Source organism: Mirounga angustirostris, unplaced genomic scaffold (assembly GCF_029215605.1).
Source record: "Mirounga angustirostris isolate CCGP_5_RB_7025 unplaced genomic scaffold, mMirAng1.0.hap1 SCAF_14, whole genome shotgun sequence".
NCBI lineage: Eukaryota > Metazoa > Chordata > Mammalia > Carnivora > Phocidae > Mirounga > Mirounga angustirostris.
In genome coordinates, this window is record NW_026991722.1 from 66,178,340 (window position 1) to 66,199,757 (window position 21,418).

Below are 21,418 nucleotides of genomic sequence, written 5' to 3' on the forward strand. Positions count from 1 at the left end.
AATCCTACACAGAACAAAGATTTAGACCAGTGCATTGGTGGCAAGCCCCTAGCAGGGAAGGTGCCCATTTGGATGCATCGTTATCTTCCTGGTACTCACGTTTCAAGGGAGAATCGCCTGCCCCTGAGAACACCCTCTGATACATCCCCAGACAAAACATGAGCCTAGAAAGACTACTGGTCTGCCCTGGCATGGCACTTCTATTTCTGAAATCACAGGGAATGTACCTGGTCTGACCCAGGACACCAAAGTACAAGGCAGCCTGGATGTGAAGTGGGTGTGGTCTTTCAGTAGCTTGGGAAGGAAATGATCTTGGGAAAGAGATGCTCAATAGAGTGCTCACCTTAAGAGGAACTTATCTTACTGCTTAGGGCGGGAATTAAGTGTTCTTTTAAATCTTTCAGGGTATTTGTTTCTACACCTACAAGGTATCATTTTGGCAGAGGGAAAATGGCAAAACATCCAAAAACAGGTATCACCCTCTTGTACACCCAAACTCAGTGGTTTACTTACTTTCCCATTAGTGTAGTAAATGTGAAGGGAAATGGTGAAACACTTTACCCTGGACCAAACATAACCAGATACCACCAGTGAGAGAACATGATGCTGTCACAAGGGAGGGGAGGAGCCTGCGTGCCGCTGGGGGCCTGTACGTGGCGCTTTACTCCTGACCCCATACTTTTCTGGTTTTGTTTTGCATGCAAGTTGGTCACAGGCACTTTTTGTCGTTTCTTGGTAAAATACACATTAGGATGCAGCCAGATAGAGAGGGTTGAGGGTCACAGGAAGGGATATGAGGCAGCAGAAGTAAAGGGACTCAAAACTGGATCCTACACAGTACAGTCATGAATGCTTATGATTACAAATCTGAGTCATTAAAAAGGTTAAGGCATCATTTTAAAAGGCCTGGAAATATTATTACGTTTCAGAAATAATTTCGAAAGTTCCCTGAGGGCAAAGGTCGTGCTCTAGACTGCATCATATCCTTCCTTGTATTTAACGACCATTCTGCTTGTGCACAGGCATTTTGTGGAAGAAGATACATGGACGGCAAACAAGCACACGGAAAAACGCTCAACACCATTAGTTCCCAGGCGACTGGAAAATTAAAACCACGATGAGATATCACCACACAGTTATTAGAACAGCTGGAGGCCGACCACACGAAGTCTTGGTGAGGATGTAAAGGAACTGGAACTCTCCCACACTGCTGATGCAGCCACTTTGGAAGACCGTCTGGCAGATTCTTAAAGAGTGACACCTATACCTACCACATGATCCAGCCAATCCACTTTTCAGGCTATGCAAACACCTGCACATGAATGTTCACAGGAGCTTTACTTAGAAGCAATAACTGGGGGCGCCTGGGTGGCTCAGTTGGTTGAGCGACTGCCTTCGGCTCAGGTCATGATCCTGGAGTCCCGGGATCAAGTCCCACATTGGGCTCCCTGCTGAGCAGGGAGTCTGCTTCTCCCTCTGACCCTCCCCCCTCTCATGTGCTCGCTCGCTCTCTCTCATTCTCTCTCTCAAATAAATAAATAAAATCTTTAAAAAAAAAAAAAAAAGAAGCAATAACTGGAAACAACCCAATGTCTAGCAACAGCTGAATGGATAAACAAATGGTTATGTTTCCATAAATGGACTTGCTCTTCAGAAAAAAAAAAAAAGGAAATGAATTATTGATATACACAATATGAATAAATCTCACAATCATTATGCTAAGTGACAGAAGCCAGAACCCTCCCCAAATTATACACGCTATGATCCCATTTATACCAAATTATAAAAAATGGAAACACTACACAGTGACAGCAAATCATGGCTGCCTGGGGGCGGCGGTGGGAAAAGGCAGGATGAAGAGGATACAAAGAGGCTTAAGGAATCTTCTGTGGACCTCGATATACTCACCATGTGTGGGGACGGTTTCACAGGCCAAAGTCATCAAATTGTAGACTTTAAATATGTGCAGTTGATTATATGTCAATTCTACCTCAATGAATCTGTTTTTTTCAAACAAGGGATCCCAGGGCCCACAAACACATTTAGGTGCCACCTAGGTTCTCTCCGTTTTTAAGTTTTGTACTTCTTCCCAGTATTTCAGAGTGCCGTACCTGAATGTAGTTCCAGGTTAAACCGCGGTGGAACCAGACACAGTCCAACTGACTCTGATGGAACCCACACCCTGGGTGGGCTCTGAGAAGGCGGACAGTCATATCCCCGAGTGCTCAGGGTGCTGCGTGATTTGCTACACAGACCTGTACAGGCAAATGAATCTAGCTTTCATAAGGTAGACTTCTTTGCCAGACTGCCCCTACTCTATCCAGGTTCCCTCTCACCTGTGAGCAATATTTTTAAAAATATCATTATAAGGTTCTGCCAGGTTAATGTCATGTTATTGGCTGTTCTACTTAAATAAAAAACAAGAGTCTCTGTGGCAGACTGGATTTTTCGAAAAAGGCCACAGCAGTACTTCTGGCCCTATATCCTCTCCAGAACCTTGCTGTGTCCCATCAGGAGGTGGAATCTAGCTCCCTTCCCCTTGCAACTGGACAGGCTTTTGTGCCTGCCTCGACAAACAGAATGTGGCAGAAGAGATGCTGCATGACCCCCAAGACTAGGTCATAAAAGATGAGGGGCTACTGCCCATCTCTCTCGGGACATTTACCCTGGAACACAGCCAGCGTGCCGTTAGGAAGCCCAGTGAAAATCTCAGCCACCAGACATGAGGAGGGCAGGAGCCTCAGATGAAGTTGAATGGAGCAGAGGTGAGCTGTCCCCACTAAGCTCCACCCAAACTGTAGATTTATGGGCTAAATAAATGTCATCATTATTTTAAGCCATTAACTTTTTGGGGTGGTGTTTGTTATGCAGCAGTAGGTAACCAGACCAGCCTCCTTTCTCCTGGATCTAAAGAGCCCTTTTGGAAAGGAAACTAGTTTGTCTTTCTTCCTCCCTCCAGTATCTAATGGTTAATTACCCTTTCCATAATTATATATCATGAGGCAGCAATAGAGCATCTTTACAAATTACCTGCTTCTACAAACAGAGAGGTCACCCTAAATTTCCTGAATGACCTCAGGCTAAACTCATTTGTGAAAAGCCAGAGCATCATGTATATAATAAAATTAACCTGTCAAATTTCAACTCCTCTGTAGACATCATATTGTTATGCTGGCAACACAACCAAAGTGAATGAAACACACACACACACACAATTTTCTCATGATGTCAGGCAGTAAAGGACTGTGTGTGCTATCTGATATATAAAGATTATTTGACCCGAATAATCTAATGATTCTGCTTTTAGCAAAATAACGAAGCAGCTCCTGAAAATGTTACTTATCTGATTTCTCCTCTATTTCTTGGCATTACTCGTAAGAAAAATACCCATTTACTGGAAACTTAGTGAAGAGCCTGGGACCCTGCTGGGGAGGCAGGGTGGTTAGTGGCAAGAGCCCAGGCTGGGTGTCTGGAGGCCCAGGTGTATGATCTCAGGCAAGCCTGCCATTTCTCCGATTTGCACTTCCGTCACCTGAGAAGTGAAACCCCATCTGCGGGATTCCTAGGGGTCATCTCAAGTCTGATGTTCTCCAACTTCTGAGAGTGGAATTGTGGGTGCTGATTCAGATTAAGTACCTCAAATTTTATCTAAGCAAACAAACTCCTATGACAATTACTTTACAGCTAACCAAGAACACAGGCAATCAGACCATGTTCCTACATTCAGCAGATTTCTCTATGGGTGGGAATTCAATGGGGGAAAGAACGAGGGTACAAGGAAGAGAACCCGGAGTTAAGGAGAATGACAGGCCTCTCTGGCTCTGTTCAAACTCCTCAGGTCCCTCTCACTTCTCACACTTCCACAGGCCCACTCTGTCGATGAAGTCACGACAGGTACACATGAAACTGCTATCGCTGGGTGCAGCCCACCATTCCTGAGTATCTTTCCACATTCAAGGGCCCTGAATGCAGCTCCGAAAGATGCTCGCAATGAGAAATGTAAGCATCAGCACCTTAAGAACTGGTGTCAGCTGGGGGGCAACCTTGACTGGGTAGTGTTACCTACCGCACACACGAACATGGATCAAACGGGCATATCGTCATGCTATTAAGCAATTAATTTTTACAGCCTTGACATTTCTGGAAATAGATGTTAACCATGACTGTCAAATTATGTTTAAACAGAACCCAAGAAGTACATTGTGATTCTGGGAAAACTTTGTTTCCCAGCTGCTATGTTTGGCATTCAAAGGAATCCCCTGAAAACAGGAAACCACTCTTTCACTCCACTGTGACCATGAGGCCATCTGCCTAACCTCCGCTGTGTGCAGCAGGGAACACAGGCCCGTGAGGAGCCCTGAGATAAGAGCTCTGCGTAGACATGTGAACTTCACGCCGGGCTGCCGCCAGCTTCCCAGACAAGAGGGCCCAGAATGACCAGGCTGTGGCAGCATGAATGGCTGCATGGAGAGAGCAAGCCAGCATAAAGCCCGGGTGGGACTACAAACCTGCCATTCCCTTTCCCTTTGTTCAAGTATTTTTAACCCTTGGAACACAGTGGTATTTACAAACAACAAGATCTTTCTGTTCTGTATGGAAACTTAAGTTTCCAACCAAACTGACAATGTAAAATGAAAAAAAAAAATTAGACTTTCAACCTAGATTCAATTCAGATCAAAACCCTTATCTACTGCCTGCACCTTTTTATTTTTTAACTCTGGGAAGTCATTCCTGTGACCTAAGATTCCAGTTATAGAAGAGGAAGTGAAACCATCTAAGCTTTGCGTTGACTATCAGGCATTCCAAATGTATTATTTTAACTGCACTCTATCTACTGGCAGAACTCCCAGCTTTCCTGACCTCTCCCATTCCACCCTCCCCTGCCTCAGTCCTAACTGGAATCACAAAGAGAGGACACTAGGAAAGTGGAAAGGGAAGACAGGGAAGGAAGGACTGGGGGGGAAGAGGCACTCCATGATGTTTCTGGCATGAGAGACTGAAGAACTCTCCGAAAAAGAAGGGGTGTATTAATGGAAATACCATTTGGACAGCACTGGACAGACCAGGGGCCAGGGGTCACGGGTACAGGGGACCCTTCTCTATTCCCTGTCTCAGCATGCAGTGTACAAGAGGAATCACAAGAAACATGAGCTTTTCAGGTAAGGAAAGCTACTTTATACAGAGAATTCACTCATCCCACAAGTTTTGGAATACTGGAAATGCAAAGTGGCCCAAGGGAGCGTGGCAAATGCCAGCTGCCTGGGCCACCCAGGTAGCCCAGTTATCATATGAACACTTCATAAATTTATTACGAGAACTTGCTTTTCTCCTATTTGTCTACAGACAGTCTAATATTTTAAAGGAAGCTGGGGGGTACTGAGCTATTTTTATCTGTCCATTAGTTCTTACTCTATGGACTCTTCAGTCCACGGGGACACACAATTCTGGGAGAAGAAAGGCTAAGTGCTCCTTTGTTGTTGTTGCTTAGTGAAAGAGGGTCGGAGGAAAAGAAATCCAAAAAGGAAGCATGTGAGGAAACTTCCAGCTGTGGTGGAGCAGAGGTCAACAATTCCTCTCTCTAAAAAACAAATATAAAACTGGATGAAATTGTCAAAAATAATAATTTCAGGGCTCTGGAAATGAATCAAAGGCAAATAATTTCAGGTAAGAACAGTGGGAGTCTGTAGCCCTCATGCCTAAAATTGTTCTCATCTGTTTTCCTCTTTTATTTTAAAAAAAAACCATAACAATTAATAAAGCAATAATTATAGTACTATACTACTGGGTTTATAACACAGATAAATATAATACATATGACAATAACAGCACAAGGAAGAGGGAAGAGAAGGACCTACATTAGAGCAAAAGTTGCTATTTTTACCATATTAAGTCAGAAAAACCTTAGATCAACTGGGACACCTTACATCAACTGGGATAAATCAACCTTAAATGTGTATTGTAATCCCTAGAATAATCATTAGAAAAGTAACTTTAAAAATATGGTTATACTCGACTATGTGCTACCTGCAAAAAGTACACGCTACAGATATGTATACTACACTAAATGTAATCAAGACAAAGAGTGGCTATATTAATATAAAACAAGGATTTCACAGCACAGAATATTCTCACGGATAAAGAAGGTCACTTCATAATGGCCGAGGTAAATTTCTCAAGAGGACATAACCCTTCATATTTATGTACTGGTAACAGTTTTAGAATACATTGTTAAAACTACAAGGACAAGTAGAGAAATCTACAACTATAATCAAAAGATTGCAATATTCTTTGCTCAAAAATGGATAGACTAGGTAGCTAGAAAATAGAGATACAGAAGATATGATCAACAGTCAATGAATGGTATCTAATTAACATTTATAGAGCCTTTCTCCAACAACAGCGGACTAGCATTTTCTTAAACGATAGACCACATTCTGTGCCACAAAATGAGTCTCAATAAATTTAAAAGGATCCGAGTCATAGAAAGTACATTCTCTGACCATCATCAAATTTAGTTAGAAATCAGTAACAGAAATATCTCTGAAAAATCCTCAAGTGTTTGGAAACTAAATGAAATACTTCTAAATAATCCATGGATCAAAGAAGAAATCAAAACAGAAAAGTATTCTGAACTGAATGAAAATGAATCAAAATTTGTGGATGCCATTAAATGAGTACTCTAGCAAGAAGTGTCTACAGCAAAAAAGAAGAAAAGCTTCAAATGATGACAACTCTACCTTAAGAAACTAAAGAAAAAGAGCAACTAAAACCCAAATGGTAAGCAGAAGAAAGGAAATAATAAAGACCAGAGCAAAAAGAAATGAAATAGAAAAATAGAAATAATAAAGAAAATAAATTTAGGGGCGCCTGGGTGGCTCAGTCGTTAAGCGTCTGCCTTCGGCTCAGGTCATGATTCCAGGTCCTGGGATCGAGCCCTGCATCGGGCTCCCTGCTCAGCGGGAAGCCTGCTTCTCCCTCTCCCACTCCCCCTGCTTGTATTCCCTCTCTCGCTGTGTCTCTCTCTGTCAAATAAAGTGGTTGTATCAGTTTAAAAAAAAAAAAGAAAAGAAATTTAAAAACTGGGTCATTGAGAAGATAAATTTTATAAACCTCCAGCTAGATTAATAAGGAAGAAAGAGAATACATAAGTTGTGTTATCAGGAATGAGAGCAGAGACAACACTTCAGATTCTACAGATACCTAGGAGATGGGAATATTATGAACAACGTTATGCCAATAAATTCTACAACTCAGATGAAATGAACAGATTCCTTGAAAGACACAACTAGCCAAACCTCACTCAAGAAGAAACAGATAATCTGAATAGCCCTATGTCTCTATTAAAGAAACTGGATTTTGTAGTTAAAAATGTTCCTACAAAGACAACCAGTAAAGATGACTTCACTAGGGAATTCTACCAAATATTTAAGAAGGAAGTAATACCAACTGTAAATAAACTTTTCCAGAAAACTGAAGAAGAAAGAATTCTTCCCAACTTACTCTACGATCAACATTACTAATACCAAATCCTAGTAAAGACATTATTTATTAACAAAGAAAATGCAGACCAGGGGCGTCTGGTTGTTAAGCGTCTGCCTTCGGCTCAGGTCATGATCCCAGGGTCCTGGGATCGAGCCCCACATCAGGCTCCCTGCTCAGCAGGAAGCCTTCCTCTCTCTCTCCCACTCTCCCTGCTTGTGTTCCCTCTCTTGCTGTGTCTCTCTCTGTCATATAAATAAATAAAATCTTTAATTAAAAAAAAAAACTGCAGACCAATATTCCTCATAGACATAGATGCAAAAATTCTAAACAAATTTTTAGCAAGTTGAATGTGACTTGCTAAAAAGGATAATAGAACTAGGAGGAGTCTGTCCCAAGAATGCAAGGTTGGTTTACCACTCAAAATAAATTATCTTTTTTTTTTTTTAAGATTTTTTATTTATTTATTTGAGAGAGAGAATGAGAGAGAGCACATGAGAGGGGGGAGGGTCAGAGGGAGAAGCAGACTCCCTGCCGAGCAGGGAGCCCGATGCGGGACTTGATCCAGGGACTCCAGGATCATGACCTGAGCCGAAGGCAGTCGCTTAACCAACTGAGCCACCCAGGCGCCCAAAATAAATTATTTTAAACAAATAATGGATCAAAGAAGAATTCACATGGGAAATTAGAAAACAGTAAGAGAAAAAGGAAATAAGAGAAAAAGGAAAAGTAAAACCCAACATACCAAAACTTATGGGACACAGAGAAAGCAGTTTAAGGGAAGTTTATAGCAATAAACTCTTACACATTAAAAAAATAAGAAAGATCTCAAATCAACAAACTAACTTTAAAACTTAAGGAATTAGAAAAATAAGAACAAACTCAACCCAAAGTTAGCAGAAGAAAGTAAATAATAAAGATCAGAGCAGAGGTAAACAAAAGAAAATAGACAAACAATTGAAAAAAAATCAATGAAATCAAAAGTTGATTCATTAAAAAGTCAGCAAAATTCACAAACTTTTAGCTAGACTGACTCAGGAAAAAAGAGAGACGAGGCCTAAAATTATTAAGAAATGAAACTAAGTGAGAATATTACTACCAAGTTTAGGGAAAGGAAAAGGATTATAACAGAGTACTATAAACAACTGTCTGCCAACAAATTGGATTACTAGATGAAATGGGAAAATTCCTAGAAACACAAGGCCTATCAAGAATGAATTACAAAGAACAGAAAATCTGAACAGATATTTAACTAGTAAGATAACTGAATCAGTAACCGAAAAAAATCCCAGTAAAGGAAAGCCCTTGACCCAATGGCTTCACTGATAAATTCTACCCATTTAAAGAACCCCAATTTTCTCAAACTTGTCCAAAAACTGAAGAGGAGGGAACACTTTCTATCTCATTTTATGAGGCCACCATTATCCTGATACCAAAGCCAGACAAAGACACTACCAGAGAACAATGCTCCAGACCAATATCTCTTATGAACACTGATGCAAAAATCTTCAACAAAATACTAGCAAACCAAATTCAGCAGCACATTAAAAGGATTATACACCATGACCAAGTAGGACTTATTCTTGGAATGCAAGGATGGTTCACAACATACAAAAATCTATTAATGTGATATATTAACTACATTTACAGAATGAAGGGGAAAAAAACCCACATGATCATCTCAGTTGGTACACAAAAAGCCTATGACAAAATTCAACTACCTTCCATGATAAAAATACTTGAAAAATAGGAAAAGAAAGAAACTACCTCCACACTATAAAAAGCTATATATAAAAAACCCACAGTAAACATCACATTCAATGGTGAAAAGCTGAAAGCTCTTTTCTAAGCTGAGGAAGAACAAGCCAAGGATGTCCACCTTGGCCACTTCTACCCAACACCGTTCTGGGAGTTCTAGCCAGGGCAATTAGGGAAGAAAGAGAAATAAAAGGTGAGAAGAGAAGAAGTAAAATTATCTCTGTATGCAGATGATATGATCTTCTATGTAGAAAACCCTAAACATTCTACCCACAAAAACTGTTAGATCTAATGAATTCACCAAAGTAGCAGGATCAAGGTCAACATACAAAAATCAGCTGCATTTCTATACACTAACAATGAACAACCTAAAAAGGAAATTACAAAATAATTCCATTTACAAGAGCATCAGAAAGAATAAAACAATTAGGAACCAACCTAATCCAGGAGGTGAAAGACTTGTACAATAAAACCTACAGAACACTGCTGAAAGTAAAGACATCCCATATTCATGGGTTGGAAGACTTAATACTATTATGATTTATTATACCCAAAGTGATCTATAGATTCAATGCAATTCCTATCAATGTCCCAATGACAATTTTTTTTTACAAAAATAGCAAAACACTCCTAAAATCCATATGGAGTCTTAAGGGACCCTAAAGAGTCAAAACAATCTTGAAAAGGTAAGAACAAAGCTAGAGGACTCACAATTCCTGATTTCAAAACTTACTGCACAGCTCCAGCGATGAACATAGTGCGGTACTGGCAGAGGCAGACCTATATACCAGTGGAGTAGAATAAAGAGACCAGAGACAAACCATAAGGTTTTAGAAGGTCAAGGAAATAAATAAACTGTGTATACAGTCAAATGAATTATCAAGGGTGCCAACATCATTCAATGGGGAGAGGTGATTTTTCAAAATGGAGCTACAGTGGTTATCCTCCCGGCAGCAGCTTCTGCTGAATCTAAGTGGGCCTCCGTACACCTTACTTAGGACATGACAAACAACCTTGAGGGCAAAAGTTGAGTCAAACTGTTGAGTCCACTACTCTGGCATTGTCTTTCCCCTGGGATTTAGGATCCTCAAATATTGACTGTCTTAGTAGCTCTGAATTCGAATTTTAGCATCCCTACTCAGAGATTCTGAAACAAGGTCTGGACCACTGCTTTCTGTTTGGTCTCTGCCGCATACCACGAGTTGGCCAATACTCCCAACGGTTTAAAAAAGCAGGGGTAAATATGGAGCTCAAGTCAATGTGTTTTCTTTCTGCAATTTTGGCTCCTGCCAAATTGATCCTAGCTGCCTAGGTTAGTCCCCAATGCCTTTAAATACACACACACACACACACACACACACGCAAGCACTACTATTTTAAACAAAATCGTAATTCTCAGTAGAGTCTGGTCTGATATTCTACCTAAACAGAAGTTTATATTTAGTTTTAATTACTGATGTATTCTTACAGACTATACCATAATTTTCCCGAGAAGAGAAACTGTCTTTTTATTTCCTGATTCTGCTTTAACACCCAGAGCGCTATCTGGCACACACCTCAGTATGTATTTGACAAGTTAATTTTTCTATCAGGAAAAACTGTTAGAAAGCAAGTAAAGCACAGCACATAAAACATTACTTCCAAATCATTCAAGTCTGTCAGTTCTTCTGCCTCCAATGATCTCCACTAAGACATGTACGATCTTTTCTTCTCTAGCCCAAGCATTAATGAGCAAATCCCTCAATAAAACTGTGCATTTTTAATGCTTATTTGAGATTAAATTACCTTAGGCAGTTCTAAAAGCTTTTTTTTCATTTACTAAAACTATTTTGTACTAGATTAAGTGATTTCATTATCTTTTGGATTAACTAATCCAATTCTAGGTCTGGCATTTTATCAGAAAACAAAGATTTTTCATCCAAAGTAAAGCTCTCTTAAATTAACCTTTAGAGTCCCCTTGACTATATTCAGTTAGGTTTTTCCAGAACAAGAAAACAATGGTACACCAGAAGCTGCTCAATACAAATTTTAGAATTGAAGAAAATATACTGAAAGTATAAACTATTTTCTTGGTTACCTTATCAATCTGCTATTGTCAATCCCTAACCAAACAGCTAGAAGAACTGAAAGTAGTTGCCTCTGGGAAGCAGAAATTACAGAGGTTATGAAATAGGCCAATGGATTCGCACTTTTCCCTATAAGCACTTAAGAATTATTAATGTTAACTGCATATTTAAATTAAATTTAAAAGCATAACTGTAGAAAAAATAAATAAAAACATAATGGGTACAAACTGAGACACTAATTTAAAAAACAAGGCAGATTTAATCCTTAAAGCAATAGTGCTGAAGGTTGTTTATGTGATGCCACGGACTCATGAGACAGCCTTGAGGCCATTCATTTATCCTGTGGGGCTTTTTAGTCCCACATTTGTAAACCTAACAGTAAATCAGAATGCCAAGGCCCTTTCAACAGTAATAATTCTAGTATTCTAAAACTTCAGTAAACAGTAAGTGGCAGGACACAATTTAAAAGAGAATATGTACTTGTTAGATAAAAGTCAAATTCACAAGGGCTTGTTTTGTAATGGATGGTTAATGAAGTTATAGTGATTAGCACAATTATTTTAGGATGACTCGTAAGAGAGTTAAAGGAAGATGATATGGTATTAGGGAATCTATCTCCGTTGATGAGACAGCTCCTACGACATAAAGCATGCATGGTCCAAGCATTAATGCTGCATCTGGGGCCCGAGAGAGCAGTATGTGCTGAGTGTCACGTAACGGCTCCTGTTCTAGTGAGCTGGTCAAGTGTCACAACCCGCCCTCTCCTGCAGACTGTGAGTAGTCAGAGACCACAAGAAAGTGGTCCCAAACTGCTGGCTCCAAAGGATGGGCACGCTCATCCATATTTACAGCTAGATAAGGAAAGGATTCTGGCACTTCTTATATGGCTCTTGACAAATTAAGAGCTCTATCAGACATATCTTTCCATTTACTAAAAGATTATGCATTTTGGACTGTTCAATTTTAACTCACAGACTTTGAAATAAAAGAACCAGCATCCTATCTACTTTTAAACAGCAAGAATAGAGATCTGTCTTGCAGGAAACAAAAGCAAGACAAACAAAAAAGCCATACATATGTATCGTTACAGAAGTGTCCATAGGAAGTAAAGAAAGGGGAAATTGGGTTTGCAGCACAAGACTGTCTAGCGTCCAGAAACATTTTTCTTTTTGTATGTTAACTATTCTGTTTTGCATATTTCCTCCTGCACTGTAAGTACCCACTAAATGGAAAAAACTTGAAATTATTATTATTATTTTTTTTTTTTAAGATTTTATTTATTTGACAGAAAGAGACACAGTGAGAGAGGGAACACAAGCAGGGGGAGTGGGAGAGGGAGAAGCAGGCTTCCCGCTGAGCAGGAAGCCCGAGGCAGGGCTCGATCCCGGGACTCCAGGATCATGACCTGAGCCGAAGGCAGTCGCTTAACCAACTGAGCCACCCAGGCGCCCCCAAAAACTTGAAATTATTAACTGAAGTTTTTAAGTTTTTGAATTGATTTGTTTTTTTTTTTTTAAACAGTTGGAGTACCTCTAAATCAATGTTTCCTTACAAGAGCAGCAATATGGGCGGGGTGTCTGTGTAATGTCTAACCAACACAGCAGAAAGATAAGAGGAAATCTTTGGTATGCCCATTTCTAAAAGTCTTAATGGGGGAACCATCTGGAACCAGCTGCACGACAAATCCCACGTTCACCTAAACCTCAAGGGTTTCCTCGTGGGTATAAGAACAGACAGATGCCAACAGGGTGTGACCATTTCCCACACTGCAAATGCCTAAGCAGCACACGGAGTTTGGAAAACTCCACAGGACCTCGAGGCCCCCCGGCGGCTTTCCTCAAAGCATCCGCGGATTAGCCTTTCTTCTCCCCCTCACTTTCCCCAGAATTGTATTTTTTTTTTTTTAACCAATACAATGTCCCTAAAAATCATAGAGCCACAGAATTTAGGTGGGAAGGAACCAAGAGACAATTGTTAAATTACTGATTTAATGTTGGAATCATCTCCATCAACTTGATTATTTAACTTTTTAATCAACTTGATACATGGCAAAGTTCTATAACCAAGGGGAAGTAATTTATAATTACCTAAAATTACTCAACTGACATAGCAGTCTAAGAAAATGTAGTTTATGTTACCAGACAGCACCCAATGCTATCAAAGAAAATAATAATTTAAAAATCTATTAAACGTATAAGTCAATGCTAGAGAATGTGCATGACTGCCTCAGTTACTCCTCCATTTTACGGAAGAGAAAAGTGAAGCTCAAAGAAGCTAAGTAATTTGCATGAGGTCACACAGTAGGGGCAGAGCTGACACTCAAGTCCACGGCCTTAATTACTACTCTATGTGTGATTCTCAGTGTGATCAATGCATCACCTGCAGTACTTGTACAAATGCAGACCCCAGGGTCTCACTTTATACCTCTAGAATCACAAATCTGTAGGTGTGGTTCTCAGGAATCTGCATTTTCCCCACAATTTTTTACACACAGGGTTGAGAACCCCAGTTACAAAAATGAACTTCTAATGTACTCCATTACATTCAATATATAGGTTCAGACAGTTAGTCAGCTTTGTCATGTGCTGAGCCTTATGCCAGATGCTAGAGAGGCAAAAACGAGCTCACAAGTCTAGAAAGGAAGACAGACATGCAAACTGACAACTTTAGTACCCCTGTGATACACCCTGTGGAGTTTGGGAACACAGGGAAAATGAACTACAGATGCAAAGACCCCCAAAGAATATGCCCTGAAGTATAGCAAACACTGTCCTGAAGTCAAGGAAGAACTAGGCTCCCTCATTTCTGTGAGGAGGGAGTGGAACGTGTGAAGATGAATCCCTGCAGGGGTGAAGCAGGGACACAAACTATTTTGCATAGATGCTGTTTTCTAAGCTGAAGGGGCAGACACTCCCCAGATGGAAGGGGTGGAGTGAGAGGATGGGGAGGCATTCGGGACCAAGGTGAGACTGGGGAGTTCACAAGAATGAAGAGTCAATAAGGCTATGCAAGGGGATCACAGGGGACCATTGATCTCCATACTGAGGATCTTGGACTATAATTGCATGGTCTTTGAAGAGGAAGTAGCTTCCAGATCACAATTTCAAACCAGTTTGGCAGCAGAGTAGAAGACAGACAGGAGCATGAGGAAAATTACTTATGTCCATGCAAAAACTTATACACAGTGTTCATTGCAGCGTAAATGTAACAGCCAAAACGACCAAAATGTCCATCAACAGATGAATGGAAAACATGTGGTATAGCCAAACAATGGAATATTATTTGGCCATAAAAAGGAATAAAGTACTGACAACACAAGCCACAACATGGATGAACCTTAAAAACATGATACTAAATGAAAGAAGCCAGTCACAAAGGCCCCCATACTGTGTGATTCCATTTATATGAAATGTCCAGGAAAGGCATATATATGGCGATAGAAAGTAGATTAGTGCTTGCCTACAGAGCCAAGTGAGGACTGACTGCTAATGGTTACAGCATTTTTTTGGATTGATGAAAATATTCTAAAATTGACTGTGGTCAGTTTTACAAAACCCTGTGACTATACCAAAAGCCACTAAAATGTGTATCTTAGGTGGGTAAATTGTATCTTATGTGAATATTTCAATTTAAAAAACCATAATGAGGGGCGCCTGAGTGGCTCAGTTGGTTAAGCGGCTGCCTTCAGCTCAGGTCATGATCCCAAGGTCCTGGGATTGAGCCCCACATCGGGCTCCCTGATCGGCGGGGAGCCTGCTTCTCCCTCTGCCTGCTGCTCCCCCTGCTTATGTTCTCTCTCTCTGTCAAATAAACAAATAAAATCTTTAAAAAAAAAAAACATAATGAAAAAAATCAAGTGGATGTGCAATATTGACTCATGTCTGAGATTTCAGTCTTAGATCAAACTTGTAGCCATCAGCATTGATCCTCTGGCCATTCATCAAAGCTGAGAGTATCTGTTTTATGCCTGCTTTCAGATCTGGAGTATTTTAATCTTTTATGCTGGAGCTTCCTGTCTGGCTTCTTTCACTTAGCATAATATTTTCAAAGTTCATTCATGTTGTAGCATGCATCAAAACTTCCAATCCATGAACATGGGATGTCTTTCCATTTATTTAGATTTTCTTTAATTTCTTTCAGCAATGTTTTCTAGTTTTCAGTGTACAAGCCTTGTCCTCCCCTTGGTTAAATTTATTTGTAAGTACTTTATTCTTTTTTTAAGTACTTTATTCTTTTTGATGCTACTGTAAAGTGAAGTGTTGTTTTAACTTCATTTTCAGTTTTCATTACTAGCATATAGAAATGCAAGTGATGGGGCACCTGGGTGACTCAGTTAGTTAAATGTGCCCAACTCTTATTTCAGCTTAGGTCATGATCTCAGGGTTGTGAGATCAAGCCCTGCACTGGACTCCATGCTGGGCATAGAGCCTGCTTAGGATTCTCTCTCTGGGGGCACCTGGGTGGCTCAGTTGGTTAAGCAACTGCCTTCGGCTCAGGTCGTGATCCTGGAGTCCCAGGATCGAGTCCCACATCGGGCTCCCTGCTGAGCAGGGAGTCTGCTTCTCCCTCTGACCCTCCTCCCTCTCATTCTCTCTCTCGCAAATAAAATAAATAAATAAATAAATAAAATAAAATCTTCTTAAAAAAAAAAAGGATTCTCTCTCTGTCCCCCCCACCCCCCACCAAAATCACTCTCTCCCTCTTAAAAAAAAAAAAAAAAGAAAAGAAATACAAGTGATTTCAGTATACTGACCTTGCACCCTGCAATTCTTTCTTCTTTAGTCATTTTTTTTTTTTAAGATTTTATTTATTTATTTGGGGGCAGGGGGAGGAGCAGAGGGAGAAGGAGAAGGACAAGCAGACTCTGCAATGAGTATGGAGCCTGACAGGGGGCTTAATCCCAGACTCTCAGATCATGACCTGAGCCGAAACCAAGAGTCAGACACCCAAACGACTGAGCCACCCAGGCGCCCCCTTCTTGAGTCATTTTTGATAGTGTATTTCTAAGAATTTGTCCTTTTACATCTCGGTTATCCAATGTGTCAGCGTACAGCTGGTCATAGTATTCCCTTTTAAGTATTCCTCTTATTATTATTATTAAGTAAATAAGTATTCCTTATTTCTGTGAGGTCACTAGGAATGTCCCCTCTTTTATTCCTGATTTTTAGTCTGCTCTCTTTTTTCCTTTGTCCATCTAGCTAAAGGTTTGTCAATCTGTTGATCTTTTCAAAGAACCAGTTTTTGTTTTCATTAATCTTTTCTACTGTTTTGTCTGCTCTAATCTTTATTTCTTTCTTTCTGATTGCTTTGGTTTAGTTTACTCTTCTTTTTCTATTTTCTTAAAGTGAAAGGTCAGGTTACTGATTTGAGATTTTTCTTTTTAAAGGCAGGTGTTTATGGCTATAAACTTCTCTCAGAGAGATGTTCCCAATGCCTCCTGTAAATTTCGGTATGTTGTATTTCACTTTCACTCTCCTTATTTTCTAATTTCCCTTGTGATTTATTCTTTGGCCCACTGGTTATTTAGAATTTGTGTTTTAATTTCCACTTAATTGTGAATTTTCCTTCTGTTATACACTTCTAATTTCATTTCACTGTGGTCAGAAAAGATACTCCATATAATCTCAATCTTTGTTCAAATTTATTGAGACATTTTATGACCCAACATATACCCTACCCTATCCTATAATGTTCTATGTGCACCTGAGAAGAATCTTTGATTCTGCTATGGTTGGGTAGGTCTGGTTATATAAATATGTGTTAAGTGTGTGTGTGTATATATATACATATATATATACACCCACACACACACATATATATGTACACACACACACATATATACATATATACAAATATGTAGTATCTAGTATCAAGTTCAAGTCTTATATGTCCTTGTTGATTTTCTATCTACTTATATCCCGATCATTTACTTTTATTTTTTTTTGCTAAGTAATTTTTTATTGCAGTAAAATATACATAAAACATATATAACATAAAATTTATCATTTTAACCATTAATGAAAATATTAATTTAAAGTAAAATAGATATGGGGTGCCTGAGTGGCTCAGTCATTAAACGTCTGCCTTCGGCTCAGGTCATGATCTCCAGGATCCTGGGATCAAGCCCCGCATCGGACTCCCTGCTCCACGGGAAGCCTGCTTCTCCCTCTCCCACTCCCCCTGCTTGTGTTCCCTCTCTCGCTGTGTCTCTCTCTGTCACATAAATAAAATCTTTAAAAATAAAGTTAAATAGGGGCGCCTGGGTGGCTCAGATGGTTAAGCGTCTGCCTTCAGCTCAGATCATGATCCCAGGGTCCTGGGATCGAGTCCCGCATCAGGCTCCTGGCTGAGCTGGGAGCCTGCTTCTCCCTCTGCCTCTGCCTCTCCCCCTGCTCATGCTATCTCTGTGTCTCAACTGAATAAATAAAATCTTAAAAAAAAAAAAATTTTTATAAAAAAAATAATAAAGTTAAATAAATATATTTTTACTCTTAGTTCAGATGAGATCTCAATGAAGGCAGTTAACAGGACTCAATTAAGAAAGGGTTATAGAATAGCTGAATAAAAGTACTGGAAAGATTAGCTACTCTGGAAAGGTAAAAAACGGATGCCATCCAAGTGACACTCAGCCAAGTCTGGGATAGACTTAAAGCAGGTTTTAATGCTTTAAGTCTATGGCACTTTCGGGGTGCCTGGGTGGCTCAGTCATTAAGCCTTCTTAAAATTCAGCATAGGATTCCCCATCTTAATGAGCTATGTAGCGAGCTATGACACTCTAGCAACTGGTGTGGCCACTGCTCACGTGGGACAAAGGAACCATATGATTAATTACCTGGTAGCCTTCTGTTTTCTTCTGACACCACTTCAGCAAGGCATTCCTCTTTGAACCTCCATATTCTCTCGCCAATGCTGACAGAGGGTCCTTCCTTTCTTCCCTAAGTGAAAACAAGGAACCCAAAGTTAAAATATTTTTTATTTGAGCTCCATTATAAACCAGAAATCCCACAAAGAAGAGAACAGTGTCGGTTTGCATTTTTTGAATAGGATAACTGCACACACTAAGACATCTAATGGTAAGATGTGTCTTCACTCATTTGATTTTACTTACCAATTTTTACAGGGCCCTCCTAGACCCATCACTGTCGGGGTTTCTGCTGCCTGAAGGGAGGGACTCTATTATCCACACGGAAACTGGCAAAGATTCAGCACAACGTGCATTCACAATGAATGGAATGCACTCCGGAACGCTCGGAAGGGGGAAAAATAACCTGACACTGGCAGCACCTGACAGCTGTCACGGCCGCCTTTCACCCAACATCTCACCCTTCCATAATCTTTATGCTTTAGTTTTATCTTACTCATTTTTGTTTCCAACCTTTTATATCCTCAATCATTTCCTCTTTTTAAAAAACAAATCACTTATTGTAAATACAAAGGGCAAGATTATGCAAGGTGAAGGATTATAAGGCATAGTTCCTACCTTTAGGTGCTTACAACTGGGGGAAGCAGATAAGACAACAGATGGCAACAAATATCCATAAAACATCTCAAATGTGTTTACTGCTACGTTATACACTCTTTATTGACTATAGGTAATTGGAATTTTATCTTGCATAGAAAAATGGGATTTTTCTGTAAATTCACTCACTCATTCAATACCTCCTTATACACCACTTTGCCAGGCAGTGTGCAAGTGCTGGGCAATGGGTAGTGAACAACACAGGGTCCCTGCCCCTCGAGGAACTTCAGAGTTTACTATAAGATAGATATATGTAGAAAGAAAAGAAAAGAAAGAAAAAGAAAATCCAACTGTGGCCACTTATAACTCATTTCTTAAAAATATACGTAGGGTACTTTTGGGCACTGTCAATTCCCTTGGAGGAAGAACAAATATCCTGCTCCAGATGAGACAATGAATCAAGATTTTGGGATCACTCTGGTGTATCTGATGCAAGGGAGGCATATAAGCCTACATATCCTGGACCAAATCCTTCCTTTTAGTAACGACTTTAGGACTACCTGGAGGGAGAGTACTTCTGAAATAACCTGCTCCTTCACAAGTGGCATACCCTTGAAAGCCTGGTCTAGTTTTTAGTGATTACTTTATAAATAAAGCAGAGATTCTATCCCACACCCCATAAACTTAGTCCAATAAGTGTCCCAAAGGTTATTATGTTACAAGCGGCTTAGTATTGTTCCGTGCATTGACTCTGTCTGTAGTCACCCTCCAAAGTAAGTTAGGAAATAAAAGAGTATACATTTAGAACTGAAGCTTTTACAATTGAGAGGTGCACTGAAGCAGCACCGATCTGATTTATCTTAGAACCAGAAGTAAAATACAAAAATTTCCAACCAGCAGTTAAAACTGCTGCCTTGAAGAAATATACTTTTATGCTTGCATGCCAGCCCACCAGACTCCTGCTTTGGTTTAAAAAGTTCAAAGTTTGTTATAATACCACCAAGCACAGGAAAAGAGAATGAAGATAAAGTTAAGATATGTGAATGAACACAAAAAAGCAAGCAAGCAAATAAATAAATAAATAAATCTCCATCATGCTCAAACTAAAACTACTATAATCAATGTGAAAGGTTTATTCTGGCTCACACCAGGTCTGTTTGGTTACAGAAACAGCTTAAAAAGCATCAAAGAAGAGTAATTCTATGGATTACAACGAGAAGCTGCAAAAAAAGATCCTTCCAAAGCCGGGGGGGGGGTCATCTCTCATAACTTCTTCATTGTAAGATGAAGACACTTTCGGGGTGCCTGGGTGGCTCAGTCATTAAGCCTCTGCCTTCGGCTCAGGTCATGATCCCAGGGTTCTGGGATCGAGCCCCGCACTGGGCTCCCTGCTTGGCGGGAAGCCTGCTTCTCCCTCTCCCACTCCCCCTGCTTATGTTCCCTCTCTTGCTATCTCTCTCTGTCAAATAAATAAATAAAATCTCTAAAAAAAAAAAAAAAAAAAAAGATGAAGACACTTTCCAGGAGATGCCTTGTTGAAAATCACAGCTTCTGAGTAGGGAAGCCAGGAAGAGTGGGTGCCCTTCCCACAGGCACACTGCAGGTAGCCTACCACCCAGGACAGAGACAAGCATGGACAGTGCTCTCCCTGCATCAGCTTGGGCAGAGCCAAGAGCTACCCTCATCACTGCACCCCTACTTGCTCGGATGGCGCACTGTTGACGGGACCACTATTCTAAGGGGCTGGGCCCCTAGAGGCAGGGCTTTAAACACAAGTATATAATTTGAGTTTGACAGGCCAACTATTCCATTTTATCCAATATGAGGATAAAATGGAATGTCAATATAAAGCTAAGGTTCTGAAACCCACTCCTATCCCTCCAATTCTTCTCAATACACTTCAATATCCCTATAACAATGTATGCTTCATTTCTGACATGTTTTTTTTCCTCTAAATGATAACTACTTCTTCTTTTTTTTTTTTTTTTAAGATTTATTTATTTATTTGAGAGAGTGAGAAAGTACATGAGAGGGGGGAGGGTTAGAGGGAGAAGCAGGCTCCTCGCCGAGCAGGGAGCCCGACGCGGGACTCGATCCAGGGACTCCATCCAGGGACTCCAGGATCATGACCTGAGCCGAAGGCAGTCGCTCAACCAACTGAGCCACCCAGGCGCCCAATAACTACTTCTTAATCCCAAGTGGCTTCTGACATTAGAGAAATACAAATAAAATATACTATTCCATTTTCAGGTATTGTTTATCAGTGATCAGTGTGGCATCACGTTCTCAGCTTCCAATCTAAAACAATTAGAGTCCCCTTTGGTAGCTCTCCTTCTTTCATTCCTTTTCTAGACATCTGTTTGCCAGAATCAATCATCTTTCCCTTTGAAAAGCCTCCAGAGTCCCAACCTCCCTTCACCATTTCCACTGCTATCATCCTGATCTGGGCTTGGTATCTTTGTCCCAGAAACATCATAATGTCATTTTAGTTGTGTTCCCCAACTTTTGTCCACAACAGAAGAATCCCTGAATCACCTTCTCACATTGATTTACTTACCCCACTTTATAGCTACTACCACATCCAAGTGACTCAATTGGACTATAAAGAGGTTCCATGTCTAGCCACACCCTACTGTCAATCTTTTTCTCCACGGCC

The 21,418-nt window shown here is 40.2% G+C and overlaps 1 protein-coding gene and 1 long non-coding RNA gene across 7 annotated transcripts in view; one reads left to right on the forward strand and one right to left on the reverse strand.

The window, feature by feature from the left end:
- The window catches only part of SPECC1L (sperm antigen with calponin homology and coiled-coil domains 1 like), a 144,184-nt gene that overhangs the window by 14,852 nt on the left and 107,914 nt on the right, over positions 1-21,418 (reverse strand). For 5 of the 6 annotated variants that reach the window (XM_045887235.2, XM_045887230.3, XM_045887233.2 and 2 more), the window contains one exon: positions 18,136-18,238. In XM_045887235.2, coding sequence (XP_045743191.1) covers positions 18,136-18,238 — 103 coding nt within the window. Of the gene's footprint in view, positions 1-9,970; positions 10,018-18,135; positions 18,239-21,418 lie in introns of all 6 variants that reach the window. The other variant, XR_010407368.1, reaches the window with a different exon arrangement.
- On the forward strand, positions 16,683-20,268 carry LOC135362545 (uncharacterized). The gene is made up of 2 exons (XR_010407369.1): positions 16,683-16,752; positions 18,424-20,268. It is a non-coding gene; the product is annotated as an uncharacterized LOC135362545 (long non-coding RNA).